Source organism: Panthera uncia, chromosome X (assembly GCF_023721935.1).
Source record: "Panthera uncia isolate 11264 chromosome X, Puncia_PCG_1.0, whole genome shotgun sequence".
In the NCBI taxonomy this organism is placed as follows: domain Eukaryota; kingdom Metazoa; phylum Chordata; class Mammalia; order Carnivora; family Felidae; genus Panthera; species Panthera uncia.
This window is the reverse complement of record NC_064817.1, coordinates 51575536-51593420: the sequence shown is the minus strand read 5'-3', so window position 1 is coordinate 51593420 and position 17885 is coordinate 51575536. Positions and strand designations below refer to the sequence as shown.

At 41.0% G+C, this 17885-nt stretch overlaps 1 protein-coding gene across 1 annotated transcript in view; it reads right to left on the bottom strand.

The window, feature by feature from the left end:
* Nucleotides 1–16220, bottom strand: part of AR (androgen receptor) — a 187496-nt gene extending 171276 nt beyond the window's left edge. Inside the window, exon 1 of the mRNA XM_049644662.1 lies at nt 13468–16220. Coding sequence (XP_049500619.1) covers nt 13468–15035 — 1568 coding nt within the window. The 5' untranslated portion in view covers nt 15036–16220. The remainder of the gene's footprint in view (nt 1–13467) is intronic.
* Between the last annotated feature and the right edge of the window lie 1665 nt (nt 16221–17885).

Here is a 17885-nt window from a genome sequence, read left to right as displayed (position 1 = left end):
GTTAATCCAGCACCTCAGCAAGGTCCAGCAAGTGTTCAAAGCAAACTACATACCATCTGAAAATATGAACCTAGTTATAATTTTTGGTCTAAAACTAGGTAGTTGATGACTGAAATGAATGAGTCTAATTTGGTCTTTTTTCTTTAAAAGGCTGATCAAACAGATTTTTCAAATGAACAATTGGAAACTCCCACAGACTACACATTTGTTAACCTTTGTATTTTTAAACAAACATGAAAGAGAGGAGTGGGCAGAATAAACAGACCCAAAACATTTGGAGTCCTTTCTGCACCCAAACATCAAATATCATCTTTACTTCCAAATCTCGGTTTATGCAACCTCTTCATCCTATTAGAAATTAGGCAATGTGGGGCATCTGGGTGGCTCAGTTGGTTAGGCAGCCGACTTCGGCTCAGGTCATGATCTCATGGTTCATGGGTTCGAGCCCCATATCGGGCTCTGTGCTGACAGCTCGGAGCCTGGAGCCTGCTTCGGAATCTGTGACTCCCCCTCTTTATCTGTCCCATTCCCAGCTCATGCTCTGTCTCTCAAAAAATAAATGTTAAAAAATGACAAAAAAAAAGAAATTAGGCAATGCTTTCAGAGAGGTGGCACAATGTGGAAGTCTTGGAAAAATGCTTTCTCTCATGTACTGACAACCTTAAAAAGAAATGCCTAAGTAGTTATCACTTATATGACTGGTAAGATTGCATCTTCTTTTAAAAAAAATCTGGGGAGAAGCAGATTTTTGTAGTAGCCTGCTTCTGTTTTCACAGTAACAAAAATGTTATCTGACAGTAACAAAAATGTTATCTGACAACAATATTCAAGACTTCCCAGAAATCCTGCACTACTCATTTGAGCCTAGAATGACAGAAGCAGCATCTTGTCGTACTGAAGTTCTTTTTATTTAGGGAAAATGCTATGGGTTGACATTTTTTCCTGACATTTTTGTGTTCGTTTTGTCCAATGTGTGGAAACAGATGGAGTCTGATCATTTTCCCCATTCTCTGTCCAATGTTGCTGATGCATAAAGTTTTTTTTTTTTTTTTTTTTTTTTTTTTTTTTTTAAGGTAAGGGGTAGGGTGATACAGAAAGAGAAATAGAAGGATACAAATGTCAGTGTGAGAAGACAGCCAGAGTGATACAATGCAAAGAAGTCTGGCAGTCTGGAGTCTCAAGTTCAAGCTCTGGTTCTGCTACTTACTCACCATATGACCTTTGGTAAGTACCTTTTCTCCTAAGAACCCTTAAAAGAAGCTGGTGTTTTGTAAGGATAAAAGTTGCACAATGTTTGAAGTTCAGGCACTATGTTTTATATTAAAAAATGTAGTATGACTAGTACCCTTTTCCCTAAATATATTGGAAAAGAATATAAGCTCTGTAGAGCTAAACTGCCTAGGTTCTAATATAGGCTCTTCCACTTAGTTGTTCTATAACTTTGGTCATATATGTTACTTAATTGTTCTGTGTCTATTTCCTTTTCAGTAACATTGGAATGATAAAAGTACCTACCCCAGGGAGTTACTTTGAGGATTAAATGAATTAACACGTGCAGCACTGAAAAACAGTTCCTAACTCCAAAAATTCAGCTATTTTTTTTTTTTCTTAACTTGGCAGCCCTCCTATTTAAGCAGGCATTGAATTGTCCAGGTTTGTACTGGGCTTTGAGATTTTCAACCACCTTAGTATCTCAAGGCCTTTTTCAATAATTTCAAATTCCCATTATAAATGATCAACTTCTTCCCCTGACCCCCTTTGCATCCCTCCACCTCCACTTTAATCCCCAGGCACTCAGCTATTTGGTGAGGATCAGTAGACTATAATAGAGGGAATACATAATTAGGTCACCGGTCTTTTGGGATGGTAGCAGTGAATGACTGCCCAATCCTAGAAGCTACTGGTATTACAAAGGGGTTAGAACCTTGTGGTTGTAAGCCAGATTTCCTGGGCGTGCACATAAACTCTACTTCCTAGCTGTGTGACTTTGGGGCAAGTTACTTAACCTCTCTAGGACTATTTACCAAATTCGTTGTGAGAATTAAATGAGTTAATCTGTTTAAGGCATCAAACTTTGGCACACGATAAATGCTATCATTATTATCGCTATTATTATAATTCTTTGTTTTGAGTGGGGAATCACATTTCCAGTATAGACTTTTCCAATGAAGCAACAGTTAACCTTCAGAACAGACTATGACTAAAAGGCACCAGCTTTGTATGTGACTATGGTCAAGTTCCTTCCCATCTCTGTGCCTCAAAGACTTCATCCACAGAATGATCTAGCTGGACAAGATAGGTTCCATGAACTCTAATATTCTATGATCTCAGGCCATTTCTGCTCATATTCTCTGTACGTTCCAAATGTGGCTCAGTAGTCTTTAAAAGTCTGCTTACTGTGTTTTTCACAGATAAAGTATTTTGTTATATAGTTCAGTGAAAACATAATTATACTATTTTGGTTTGATTGGAGGCAGCAGACAATTTATATGTTCTGGTTTTGTATTCACTACTTAGTTTAATTACCTGGTTTAAGGTTTGGGTAGGAAGAAGAGACACTCTCTGCCCCAAATGAGGCTCACAATAACACTGAGAATAAAAGCACCTAGTTGGAATACAGGAGAACTGAGTTTGTGCTCTAACTGTTGTCAGCTTGTTGTTTCACTCTAGATAAGACTCTACCTTTTTCTAGGCTTCCGTAAAGTGAAAGGGGAGGGAGGTGGGGGCACCAAAGGCCTAGGTGATCTTTAAAATCCTAATTGATCTTGAAGAGCAGGAAATTTGAGGGCACTGTGTGAACACTGAAAAGAAGCCATCAGGATGCTTGCCATATAACTTAAACTTTATACATCCAAAATCAAGTTCTTAATTCCTACCCCCCTCACATAATACCTGCTCCACTTACATTCTTCATCATCTCAGTAAATGGTAATCATAGTTTTCAAATTGCTCAGCTCAAAAGTTTGTCAACCAGCCTTGACTCCTCTTTTTCTCACAATGAATATATAATCTGTCATTAAATGCTATTGTCCCTCCCATCAAGATACATCCAGAATCCAGCCACTTCTCATCTCCTCCACCAATACCACCTTGGTCTAAGTCACCATCACCTCTAACCTGGATAACTGCAGTGGACTCATCTCCCTGATGCTCCCTTGCTCCCACAGTCTCTTCTTCGTACAGACGATAAGTAAGCAACAAATGTACATTCTATCAAAAAGTGGTTGATGTTATGAAGAAGGATTCTGTTAAAATAAAAGATCGCATTATTTCTCTGCTCAAACTCCTCCAATGAATCCCCATATCAGAGTAAAAACCAAAGTCCTAATTAAGACCCATGATTCCCCTAATTAACTCTAATCTCATATGACCCTCAACTTACTTAAACCACCAACACAGGCCTCCCTGCTGTCTTCCATCACACCAAGTACATTCTTATTTCAGGCCCTTTGTATTTGTGGTTGCTTGTGCCTGGAATATTCTAACTCCAGATATCTCTGTGGGTTACTTTTTCCTTTCCTTAATGTCTCTGCTCAAATATCACCTGCTCAGGAAGGCCTTCTCTGACCAACAAATATAAAATGGTCTTTCCCACTATGAATCTCTATCTCCCACAATCTGTTAAGTTATTCCTCATGACACTTATTATGTCTCCCCTCACTACAAAGTAAACTCCACAAAGGGAGGAATTTTTGTCTGCCTTGTTCATTGTTGTAACATCAGTGTCTAATATAGACTTTGGCATATAATAAATGTTCCATAGGTACATGCAGATTATAAAGTAGGATGGTGAGATTATTCTCACCCAAAACTCTTATACAAACCAATCCACCAAACTCAGTCTGGTGAGTGAATAAGAGACCCAAAAGCCTTATAAGCTTTACCAGTTTCTATTGCTGATACCAATTAAGGTTATTTTGCCTCTCTAAATCTCTTATTTCCTATATGTGACATGAGAGAGACATATAATAAAAAAAGGAACACTTGATTGAAAGAAGAAAGAGTAAGACTGAGATCCTAGCTCTGCCACTTTGAAGTTGTTTGACTTCAGACATATTACCTAATGTCTCCGAACATAATATTTACAGTGGGAGTAACAACAGAATAAGAGTATGAAGAGTATTACACCTAAAATCTGGTTACATGTACAGGGTAGAAAAGAGGATGAAATGCAAGAGTGAGATATGAAACTGATCTGTAAACTGTAAAGTGCTACTGGAATATATCCAATGTCGTTGCTCCCAGCTCCACATTCATAAATAGGTGTTAAGGAATCAGTGTTACTAAAAATGTTTTGCCCTTTGAGAAGGGACATGCCAGATAAAATACTAAGTGCCACAGTAACTTCTTTATTATTTGGTAGTAGGTGACTCTGGCCCAAGTTATCCTGTAATGTGTTGAATCCACAAAAGGACGCCAACCATTCCCAGGGAAATTCTGCCACAGGACACTTGCAGTCACCCTAGCAGCCAGATAGTGGGACTACACTTCCACAAGCAAAGAATCTACTCAACCAGAGAAAACAGAATCCATTATTAAAAAGGTGGGCCATTTTAAAACACTACATCATATAATTCAACAAAGCCCTTATAGAAAAAATTTTCATGAACCTCTTACTCCCAGAATTGTTTGATTTGTACTTCTCACTTCCCCCCTCTTAGCCAACACCCTGAAATCCCATTTATACAGGAACTCGAAGAAAGCCACCATGATAAATGGAAACCTTGAAAGTAGAATAATAATTCTTAATCTAACCACCACACTAGATATCTTCATTGGCTCTCACGCCAAAATTAGACCCATAAATCACCCTCAATTTTAGTTAATTCCTCATATTATTAAAACCTGTATAGTCAAAGATATAAAATGTGTTCCTAGCATGTGCAATAATATAACCAAAGGCACTAAGGAAGAAACTTGTAACTAACTTGACTGGGGTGGTACTGCTGAAAAAGCAGAAATATATTTCAACCCCTTACTTGAGTTCACTCATTATTATCTTTACAGCGGTACCACTTCCTGGTGTTTGAAATATCCATCAAGACCTATAATCTATTGCTAGTCCCCACCTAATTCATAAAGGATAAGAGGCAACCTACATTAATCCATTTCTTTTTATTTTTTTAATTTTTTTATTGTACAACCTAATATGTACACTTTTTTATTTGTCATCATACCTAAATACATTTAGGAAAAAGAAAAAAATAAATCCCTGTCCACTAACTTTTTTATATTAAATGTAATTTATTGTCAAATTGGTTTCCATACAACAACCAGTGCTTAAATTTTAAAAATATGTACCATACAATCCAGCATCTCATCATACTGACATCACAGTGTTGCCATTCTGTTTTGTTTTTGTTGTTGTTTTTTAATGGGTATAAGCTCCTTGAGGGAAGTGACCTCAAGATTCTTCCTGAATTGTGTTCCCTTTTCCCTGAAGCACACAGGCAAGCATATAGCAGATTCTTAATGAAAAGTGGTTGATTGATGCTTACTTTTAAAAAATCACTTTAGTAGCATCATCTCTAAAGACAGCTAGGTCATGATAGGACATTTTGTTCAGTGGCCTGCAGTTTGCACACCATTATCAGAACACCACAGCTGTAGCTGACTAGATATGACCCTTAGCTTAGAGTGTTAGTGAGGCCAAAGTTCAGTCCCTTTATAGGTAAATTGTATCTCTGCTTCATGTTTATAGAGTACCTCCCTGAAAAGAAGCCCAAATTGTAGGAGAATAAATGAACCATTTCCTCATCTAGAAATACACACCAGAATGTGGGGTGGCATTTATTTTATCCAAAGGACAACACATAAAAATATAAAATTATGACTCCAGGTGTTTACATAAACCTAAACATAAGTCAAATATAGCTATTTATTTCTTTGGCCTAGTTTGCATTTGTTACCTCTTCATGTTAGTTTTGTGTGTAGAAATTATTATTATTCTTCATATCCTTGCTAATAGTTTCCAAATCCAAATACTACAAAGAAGATTATTAACTGCATAAACCTTATTAGGTTCTCTAAAGACCTAATAGTTTTAGAGATAATCTTCTATTCATCTAGAAAAAAGGCTGGCATTACCAATTTCAATTTATAGCTGAGGAAAAGTGAGAACAGTGTCCCTATGTGGCCTTCATATATAATGAGACAAAGTATGCTTTAACTTTAGTATGGCAACAGAAACCTTCTGCCTCTTAAGTCCCAGAGGTGTTCAGAACTCAGGTACTTTCAGCAAGGTTGCATGATACAAGGTCAATATACAAAAAATCAATTCTATTGCTATGCATTGGCAATGAACAATTTAAAAAGAATATAAAGAAAAGGATTTAATTTATAATAGCATTAAAAATTAAATATTTAGGAATAAATCTAACAAAAGTGTAAAATTTACACTCTTAAAAAACTACAAAACATTGTTGAAGAAGAGCTAAATAAGTGAAAAGACATTCCATGGTCATGTATCAGAAGATTCAATATTGTTAAGATAGCAACACTCCCCAAAATGATCTACAGATTCACTGCAATCTCTCTCAGAATCCCAACTGGCTTCTTTGTAGAAACTGAAAAACTAGTACAGAAATTCATAAAAAGTTTAATTAAAATTAATTCACTAAAAAATTAATACAGAAATTCAAGAGACCCAGAGTAACCAAAAAAAATATTAAAAAAGAGCAAAGTTGGAAGACTCACACTTCATTTCAAAAATTACTAAACATCTACAGTAATTAAGACAGTGTGGTACAGGTAAGATCAGTGCAATAAAGTTCAAAGACTAGATATGAAACCTCACATTTATAGTCAACTGATTTTACAAGAAGGGTTCCAAGACAGTTAAATGAGGAAAGATTCAACAAACATGCCATGATGACTATACCATTTGTTGATATCTACATGCAAAAGAATGTGGTTGAACCCCTGATCACATTTTATGAGTTATATAAAAATTAATTCAAAATTGATCAAAAACCTAAATTTAACAGTTAGGAAGGAAGCCTAGGTGTGAATCTTTGTGACCTTGGATTAGGCAAAGCTTTCTTGTATATGACACCAAAATCACAAGACACCTAAGAAAAAAATAGAGTAGACTTCATCAAAATTCAAAATGTTTGTGCTTCAGTAGATACCATCAAGGAAATGAAAAGACAACTCATGTTATGTGATAAAATATCCACAAATCATAATTTGTTACAGGTCTGTATCCAGAATACATTGAAAAAACTCTTAAAACTCATAATAAAAAGACAAGTAATCCAATCAAAAATAAGCAAAAGTTCTGTATAGATATTTTGTTCAAAGAAGATATACAAACAGCCAATAAGGACATGAAAATATGTTAATATTATTAGTCATTAAAGAAATGCAAATCAAAACCATTTTGAAATATCACTTCACATACACTAAGAACAGCTATGGTTAAAAAGACAACACATATTTGCAGGATGTGGAAAAACTGGAACCCTCATATATTGCTGGTCAGATTGTAAAATGATGCAGATAATTTTGAAAACAGTTTGGGAGTTCCTCAAAAAGTTAAACACAGAGTTAGATATGATCCTGAAACTCCATTCTGAGGTATGTACCCAAAAGAATTAAAAACATTATGTTCACACATCCACAAAAAAATTTTGTATGGATTTTCATGAATGTTTATAGCAGTATTGGTCATAAGAGTCACAAAGTGAAAATAAATGTAATGTCCATCAACTAATGGATAGATAAAATATGACATATATACATTCAATGGAGCATTATTTGGTTATAAAAAAAGAATGAAGTACTGATATGTGCTTCAACATGGATGAACACTGAAAATATTATTCTTTTTTTATTATTTTGAGAGAAACAGAGACAGCACAAGCAGGGAAGGGGCAGAGAGACAGGGAGAGAGAATACCAAGTAGGCTCCATGATGCCAGGGCAGAGCCTGATACAGTGTTCAAACTCATGAACCTGTGAGATAATGATCTGACCTGAAACCAAGAGTCAGATGCTTAACTGACTCAGCCACCCAGGTGCCCTGAAAATATTATTCTATATGAATGAAGCTAGTCATAAAAGATCACATATTGCATGACTCCATTTTTATGAAATGTTAAAGTAAGCAAACCCATAGAGAACAAAAGTAAATTGGTTGATAGTTGCTCAGTGTTTGGGGGGTATGGTGAATACTAAGTCATTAAAATATTCTAAAATAGTGGTGATGGTTGCCCAACTCTGAATATTCTAAAAACCATCAATTGTATATTTTTATATATATATATATATATATATATATGCTTTAGTAAAGCTGCTATTAAAATGTAAAATAAAACTCAGGTACTACCTGATCTATATTGGCAGCATTCTCAAGTAACCAACACTTTAGAGCTTTAAGCTTATCTGGATGAGCCACTCTCAACCTTAACATGGCCTGTAGGTTGGCAGCAGGAAATGGTTTAAGAGAGAAAGGGTGGCAGCAGCCATAAGTGTGCAAGGAATTGTGCATAACTCACAGTCCTATCATTTCTGCGCAACAGCCACTGAAAGTAGCCGTTACAGAGCAACAATCTAAGATATCCTCAATCAGTGGGGCACCTGGGTGGCTCAGTCAATTGAGCATCCAACTCTTGATTTTAGCTCAGGTCATGATCCCGGGGTGGTGAGGTCAAGCCTTGCATCAGGCTCTGTGCTAAGACTGAAGCTTGCTTGGGATTCTCTCTCTGTCTCCCTCTGCCTGTCTCTCTCTGTCTCTGTCTCTGTCTCTCTCTCTTTCTCTCTAGAAGTAAATTAAAATCAAATCAAATCAAATCAAATAGGGGTGACTGGGTGGCTCAGTTAAATGTCAGACTTCAGCTCAGGTCATGATCTCATGGTTTGTGAGTTTGAGCCCCGCATCGGGCTCTGCTGACAGCTCAGAGCCTGGAGCCTGCTTCTGATTCTGTGTCTCCCTCTCTCTCTGCCCCTCCCCTGCTCACACTCTGTCTCTCTCTCTCTCTCAAAAACAAATAAACATTAAAAAAATTAAATAAAAAATAAAGTAAAATAACACATCATCTAACAGGTGGGAAGCTTGGAGAAATAAAGCTAAGAAGTGCTGCTTTAGAGAGGTTTCTCCACATGGTAAACAAAGGTCATAAAAAAACTATTTCTATACCCTCAACTAGCAAAGAGGTGTTCACTAAGCATCCTCCGAGCCTACTCAAACTTCCAGGAGTGCTACTCAATAAACTATAAGACACCGGGTATTTTTTTTGAAAAGGGTGCTATGAATATGAGATTTCATAATTCTTTTCAATATGACAAATGTCAACCAATACTGATAACTATAGAGAATTTTACGAACAATGAAAAAAAAAGTCAGTGTTGTGTTTAGGATGAGGATAACTTAACTCTGAATTCAACATTTCATAACTTGATGGGATGCTGGTAAAGGAAGTCTGAGGTAGAAGAGTTTCTTCAATATCTATTTTTGTTTTCAAATGATTAATTTACACATAGCATCACCATATTTATTGGCCCAGCTAGCAAGCACCCTCACACACAGATTAGGTATTTCTTGTGAAAGTGTTGTCGATGTCTGACCCAGCACTGTCTCACAGGAGAGGGTCCAGTTATTTTCAGGCTTTGAGAAAAGGTTGCCAAAATGGCCAGTAAACAGAGACAGAGATCAAGAGAGAGGGACAGCAACTGGAAAAATACTTCATTAAATCACCAAGTCCTCAAGCCTTCTAGTTCAGCTTCCTCAGCAACTGTTGAATCAGACTCTAACCTCAAGCTAAAAAAGCCCAGCTGTTAATTTTGCAATTCCCTCAAGTTATCTAGCCTTAAAAGAGAGGTGCTAGGGTTGATCTGATCGGTTACTCTCCAGATTAAAAAATAATCTGTAGGAGTATACCTCAGGTGTAATGAGGAAAATGTCCTCAAAAGTAGAAAGAAGTGTCTATGTTTCCATTTAGTTAAAAGCATGAAAGGAGAGAAATGAAAGAAAATCCGGGACAGGCAGCACTTGAGGAAGCTGCAGACAAAGAGAAAATGGTGGAGGTAGGGGGTGGGGAGAGGTTTCCTTTTCCCTCTCTGACCAACCTCACAAAACTTGATTTTTGTTTCCTTTTCATTTTTCAGAATAATAATTTGAGGTTTGGTTATAAAACAAGTCCCTTGCTTCTCACACTCAGCCTACATTCTGCTCCCTGTTTAAGCAGACTTCCAAATGAAACTGGTGGTCTTGATATCACTATGGAAAAAAATAATAAAATTGTCCATGTCCCTAACTCCAACTCATAATCCCACCAAAAGTAGCTACAGTACAAGTAAGGGTCAGAGACCTAAGGATTCCTTGTTTTAAATGCATATATGCACACCAGATGAGAAAATTATTACAGGGAAGAAAAACACCTTAAAAAGAAAATTAAATGCACCAGCAAATTCAATATATTATATCGAAATTTACAACTCGAAAAATGGAAATCTGATGAGGTAAAGTTAGCACTGGCAAGAAAGTGCCCCAAAGTGACCCTGCAATTGGAAGGCTACAAGCTTCTTGGAAAATATCTCTCACTGATGTTAACCTTTGGCTGAGCTAAAAGAGATACACTATGGACAACAAAGAGAAAACTTCCATCAGTACATCTTGCACATATTTCCAAATGGGGTACCACCCAGGGTGGCTATTTGGTCCTCTGGTTCTGATCACTGGTGCCCAGATAGAACTCACTAGTTATTTACTGACAATGGACTCTCAAGGTCTATGGACAGAAAGCCTCAGACTATTTTGGTCCCAAAACAAAATTCGGCTTTACAAAACAAACTGCTCCTTGCAAAATAGTCATAAAAGTCTGTTTGATAACTGAAGAAGGGAGAGGAGATGAAAAGGGGGATTAATAAATTGTCTCCTTTTTAAGTAGTTAATAGAGGAAAGCGAGATTTGCTGATATCAAAGCACTACTAAAACACTATTATACTCTTAAATACTGAGAACAAACTGAGAGTTGATGGGGGGTGGGGGAGAGGGGAAAGTGGGTGATGGACAGTGAGGAGGGCACCTATTGGGATGAGCACTGGGTATTGTATGGAAACCAATCTGACAATAAATTATATTTAATATAAAAAAGAACAAATTACCAATAGAAAAATTAAAATGTTCTTTTTGCATCTGAATAATTAATTTAAATCCCAACTTTAATTCCAGCACATGCTTCCCTGGGCCTCAACTCCCAAGAATAAATGTTTTTCATATTATTGTGCTGCTTGCTGGAATAAAAAGGGTCCTACTTCTTTCAAGTGGGCAGGTGGTCAATTAACAAATTTGTACTCTTGTTTGATCTCTGAAAGAAGACAGCTCCTTTAAATATCATCAGGGTTGCACACTAGCCCCATTACTTTTTATTATTCCTTCTGTTCAAATCACATGCTAAATTAAGTTTGTTTTTTTTAAAGGACCACCTTCAAGCTTCTCTCCTTCCACCTCTCTCATTTCAGCAGAAATATTGTAGATGTATAAGAACATAGAGTTTTTCCAAAAGTTACTAAAGTTATCCCCAACTAACTAATGTGTATGAATGAACGCGCACGTGTTCACACACGCACACACGCACACACGCACACACACACACACACACACAATTTGAAAAGGGAGGAATCCAACAAATTGAAGCCTCTAGAATTTTTAGATTTTTAACTCAAATTTGGCATATAATGCATGCAAAACAGTGTGGAAGTTCTGGCTTTGGCTTAAAACATCACTTGCCTTTCACCAAATTTTACCGCAACAAAGTGAGGGAAAGAAAGAAAAAGTAATAAAATGTCAACTTTTAGATTGGGATTAGTTGTATTCTGATTAAATTGATGCATTTTCAAAAAACTTACTCAACAATTTTCTATATCCTAGAGATGAAAATTCTTTGTCAAGTCAGTTTTCTCTTTCACTAGCTCTTATAAAAAGTGCTGCAACCACAAACCAGGAAAGATTGATAGTCTTTTACTTTCTTTGGATACTGCTAGATTCTCACTAGTTAAGGCCATTAATATAAGCATGTCTTTGTAACAGAGAAGTGTTTCCACTAAGAGCTAGGATAAAATAACCTTACTGCACACATGATGGGAAGAACTTTTTGCTTTCTATACTTACTTACTGAAATCTCAGGCTATGTTCACAAAAAAAAATACATCCCTTAACAAATATGTTGAATGCTTCCTTTCCTCCCTATTAACTAAGTTAGTTGTTAGGTGGGTTGGGGGGGAAGCAGAAGAGAGAAGGTTTCAGGTTAGCATCATGGTATGTCAAGAAGCACCTTAGACATCCACATCCCTCAAAAAAAGTGCACAGTAGAACTAACTAGCAATAGCCCTAGGGAAAATAAATTAACCCTACCAAGTAAATCCGTTTTTATAAAATGAAGAAAACCTTTTATACCATGGTATAACTACATTGCAAAAATAATTTTAAAAAATCCAAACTAACTGGAAAAAGTTTTGATTATATAAATAATAACTTTGAAAATATTGCAAGCCAAACATTAAAAATCTAATAGTAGGATGTAAAGCCTGGTAAGAAGCTGTTTCTTCAATAGCCCAGAAAATAGTATATTGTATGAAATCCTAACCTCTTCTTTCTTTCCTAATACTGTGCTATCAAACTTCCAAGAACACAAGCATCAGTGAATGGAGGCAAATTGTTGGATTTAAGCTGTCAAAGATGCTAAAGCTAACAAGTAATTTTGGAAAAGTCACAGATAAAAAAAAAACAGCTAAAGAAAAAGAAAAACAGAACAAGATACAAGTCCAAGGGGACATCAGCACCCAGCGTACCTGAGGAGTTAGTTCCTTAGTCAGTATTCCCTCCCTCATTGAGATAAACTAATATCTCTGTTTGCTTCACACAGCAGCCCTAAGAACCCAGAGAACTGAGACCTTCTTCCCCTAATCTGGCACTTCCATTTTATCTCTTTTGAGAAGGCAGACTGAGAAAAGTTTGGGCCTGTCTTTTTGCCTTTAACCTGCCAAGACCTGCCACAAGCTGGAGGGCAAACCCTAACACACTCTAAGAGGTGAAACTGCCCATATTTCCAGTCCAGGTTCTCAGATTTAGGAAGAGGGAGGAGAAAAAGTACTGGAGGACTTAAGAGCTTTATTTCTGAAGGTAGCCCTTGCTCTTGGATTTAAGTTTGGAGCCTTTGGGACATGGAGCACCATGAGGTATAAAGGATTTTAAGAGACTGAGGGAGGGAGAGTGTTGTTATCTGAAAGGGCACACACCAGCACCCTGGGCTCTCAGGGGACTGGGGCACACAGTGGGGGTTCAGAGCACAAAGGTCATATCTTTGGCAGGCTAGGAGTACCCAGGAGGCTGCAGATTCAGGGCGGCCCTTTTTATGGAACACTGTTGAGCTCACAGGGGCAGAGTGTTCCCTTCAAGTAGGAGAGGATAGATACCCCCATATCCCGACTAACTACAGATTAAAAGACATTTCTAGGAGAAACTTACCGCATGTCCCCATAGGGTCCGGAGTAGCTCTCCATCCAGGGGCCCATCTCGCTTTTGACACAACTGGGACTTGGATAGGGCACTCTGCTCATCACACCACCAGGATACCACATATCAGGTGGAGGGAAGTCACCTTCTTGGCCCGTCAACCCCTGTGGTGGCCGAGTGTAGCCATAGGGGGTCACAGACCCTGACTCGCCAGTGCTGCCGCCTCCACTCCCGCCACAGGGCCCATACAGCTGACCTTCTTCTGCTGTGAATAGAGTATGCCAGGAAGAAGAGGCGGTGGCTGAGGGTGAGCCTGAGCTGGGTCCCACTGCACCCCCGCCATGCAGGCTAGCCAGGTCCCCATAGCGGCATTGTGCCGCTGCTGCCGCCCAGGCGCTGCCATAGTCCAGCGGGTTTTCCAGCTTGATGCGGGCATGAGGATGGGGAGGGGGAAGAGGGGGAGGCGGCCCAGCCAGGGCGAGCTGAAAGTTGTAGTAGTCGCGACTCTGATAAGCTGCCGCTTCATCTAGTGCTCCAGACTTGTAGACAGACAGGGTGGAGGGCATCTCAAGTGTTCCGGAGCCCCCTGCTTCACTGCTGCCAGAACAACCCAGGCTGTCGCCCTCCAACCCTTTGGCATAACCTGACTTGAAAGGGGAATACTCAGCAGTTTCTTGGGTGCCCTTGCCAGGACCATCATTCAGCACAGAACCTTTGCATTCCGCCAGTGGGGCGCAAGGACGCACAGCGGGTGGAACTCCCAGGAGCGGGGCATACATGCAATCCCCCCGAAGCTGCTCCCCAGGACTCAGATGTTCCAGTGCCTCCACACCCAAGCCCATTGACACTGACACTGCCTTACACAACTCCTTAGCGCTGTCCGAGATGGTTGAACTGCCCCCTAGGTAACTGTCCTTGGAGGAGGTGGGAGCACCAGCGGCCTCCCTAGTTCTCCCGCTGCTGCCGCCTTCGGATACCACCTCCTGCTGCTGCTGCTGCTGCTGCTGCTGCTGCTGCTGCTGCTGCAGGAGTTGCATGGTGCCGGCCTCGCTCAGGATGTCTTTAAGATCGGTGGAACAGCTACTTAAGCACGGGAAACTGGGGCCCAGCAGGGACAACGTGGATGGGGCAGCTGAGTCATCCTCGTCCGGTGGTGCTGGTTGCTGCTGCTGCAGCCCCTTGCCGGTGGCCGAAGCAGCTCCAGGGTCTGGAACGCAGCCTCTCTCCAGATGGCCCTTGGGGGCGGACTGCTGTTGTGAAGGCTGCTGTTCCTCGTCCAGGGCCAGGTAGCCTGTAGGGCCTCTGCTCTGGGCTTGGGGAGAGCCATCCTCAGGCTGCTGCTGCTGCTGCTGAGGACTGGTCTGCTCCTGATGCTGTTGTTGTTGTTGTTGTTGTTGTTGCTGCTGCTGCTGCTGCTGCAAACGGGCGCCGGGAGGTGCTGCGCTCGTGTCCTCAGGGTGCCTGGGGCCCGGGTTCTGGATCACTTCGCGCACGCTCTGGAATAGGTTCTGGAAAGCTCCTCGATAGGTTTTGGACGGTGGCCTGGGGTAGACCCTCCCTAACCCTAACTGCACCTCCATCCTTGAGTTTGCCTGACTCTTCCACCTAATTCCTTTATCCTGTTTCCCCTTGTCTAGCTGAGAAGTTCAACAGGCTGAGATGCGGTAGTCGCTGCAGTTAGCTGCCCACCTGCGGGAAGCTCTTGGGAAGGAAACTTGCAGGAATAACCACGCAAAAGCACTCTGACGGCCTCAAAATCTCCTGCACAGGAAAACACACGTTGTGCACGATCTGCCCTGCTAGTCTCACAGTCTGTTACTGAAATCTTGGGACGGCAGATTCAAAAGATGCCCAACTCTTGAAGGAAACAAAACAAAAACAAGGAAACCCTCTGCCTTCCAAATTCAGTATCCACTGAAGCAGGTGCAATTAAGAACCGGGTTATTTTCTTTTTGTTTTATTTTGGGTTTGGAGGTTTGTTTTGTTTGGGATTTTTCTTTTTCTTTTTAATGGTCTACTGAAGCCCTGACTGCCCTTTCATTGTTTGATCTCAGGCCCTGCAAACTGGAGGGGGTGGGGGTGGCTGCTGCGTGCAGAAGGAGCTGGAAAGGGAATGAAGGGAACCTGGAGGCCCGCCCCGTGTACAGCCTAACTAGCCAGGTCCCAGCTGCAGTGCTTTGCTGAAGCGGTTCACCAGTCGCCTGGCTCCCCAGAGCCGTCTTTGTAACGTGCAGCTAGCTTGCCTGCTCGAAGCCAAAGGGAGTTACCTCTCTGCAAACTCGGGCTGGCCACGCAGGGCCAACTGGAGGGGGGGTTAGGGGGACAGGAAGAGAGGAGCGGGCCAAGCGGCAACAGGAGAGGAGACCCAGGAGGGGGTGGGGCGGGGTGGAGGGGTGGAGGACAAAGGCAACTGTCAGTCCTACCCGGCACTTTCCTTGCTTCTCCGAGTCTCTAGCTGCTTTTAAAAACTTCACCGAAGAGTAAAGGGCAGCTCTGAAGAAGCGGCGTTAGCCGCCGCGCTGCAAGAAGCCTTGGCGGTCGCCGGAGCCCAGCTGGGGTTGACGCGGTATGTCCCTTCAGCTCCTGTCCCACACTGGAGCTGGAGCTCGGTCTCTTTCCTCTTTTGCCTCTTCTGCCTCCCGGCTAGCTCGGGACCCTCCAGCTCTCCGGGCACGCTGGCTCCCTGGGATCTCGGAAGGGGCGCTGGGAGGTGGTGAGCAAATGCAACAGTTTGCTAGTCGGGTCCCGCCCCCGCCGGGCCGGCCTCCTTGCCTTCCCACCTCCTTTCTCCCTCCCCTCCCCTTTCTTTTTTCCCCCCTCCCCTCTCCGCGCTGTAATGCCGAATGGCTTTGGAGAAATGAATGTTGGCTCAGTGTGGGTGAAGGCAGGAGAGGATTGTTTTAGCTCGGGAGGATCTTAGCTCTTTGAATACTCCTACTTTCAGTGACCAAGATTTAGGTGCAGGAGCTGAAGCTTTAACCCGGAGCTTTATCTTGCGGACAGGACTAACCCGATCTCCCGGAGGCCAGCACTTACAGATTTGGTTCCGAAGTCCAATCTCGAAACAGACTCTGTTTGTGTGGGAGGGGGAAGGGAGTAGGTAGGGGGCAATAAGAGTACCAAGGCTTCAGGCGAGGGACTTTGTTCAGAGCAGACAGAGAAGCACAGAGGGGCAGTAGGGTCTCCTAAAAACTGAAGGAGCTATGGACAAGCCAGCTGATAGTTGCTGAAACCTTTCAAATTTCTCCTTAGGGGTAGATTGGGCCTTGTGGAATGATGCCAGTTGCTCTAGGAACCTTCTGCCTAATAACCAGAAGTCATCTCTACCCTATTCTCTTCCTGTTTTCCTGCCTAATTATTTCTAAAGATACATTTCTCATCTATCCAGACTTGCAAAGGTAAAATCACCCAGAGAAGCAGGCAAACACACAAGCACCAGAAACCCTGGTCATGTACACAGGGATTTTGTCCAGGGTTTTGCAGACGTTTGCTTATATACAGACACTTGCTTTTCCAAGTTGCTTTTGCATATTTTAAGTTTGCAAACTGCACTTAATCAAGGAATGGAAATTACATAGGACCGTTTTTCTTCCTCTTGGTGGACAGCCAGGAGTAGAGGGTGAGGTGGGATATTGTAATTGCTCCTTTATGGAGGAGGTACCATAGTCTCTCCGTAAAGATGGAGCGGCAGATAGGGATGGAAGAGTAGAAATGAAAGGACAGATCCATGGGAAAGGAGGTTTCCCTTTCTGTTAGCAGGGGCCCTGGGCCTCCCTTGGGCAGGTTCTGTCTCTCCCAGAATGCTGGTGGAGATTTTTGCCTGGGTCTCTTCTACTTTTTACAGGCTTCTACCGAGTCTTATCTTGTTCACAGCCAAGCATCATGGGCATTTACTTACCCTTACCAAAGGAAGTAATTTAATCCTAATGGCAGGGAACAGTGGACATGATAAGCTCTGTTTTCCAGATGAAGACATTGAAGCAAGGATGTAATTGTTCTATGTTTCACCTTAGTAGAACCTAAACTAGTCTTCCATCTCATTGCTATTTTGGCTAGATTAATCAATGCCAAGGGCATTTGGGCAAGAGCCATAAATGAACCTTCCAGAACACAAAGTCCTAAGGAGCTTTTTACCTGAGGTGGTGAAAATTATCCCCTGGTATGTTAATGGCTTCAGCCCTGCCTCAATACATCCCAAATATACCCCCACCCTTTGTTAGTGAGGAATCTCACAAATCACCCCTTATGGTAAGGAAACAGCCTTATTCTTAGAGATGTCAAATTGTAACAGGGCTAATTTTCAATTCTCTGTTATAATAGGGAAGAGGAATATGCAATTGAAATGCACCGATACTTTGAAAATCTTATTTGAATAGTCATCACAACCTCTAGTTCCACCAAAGCTTTTAAGTAAGGTTGCTTAAAGGGAA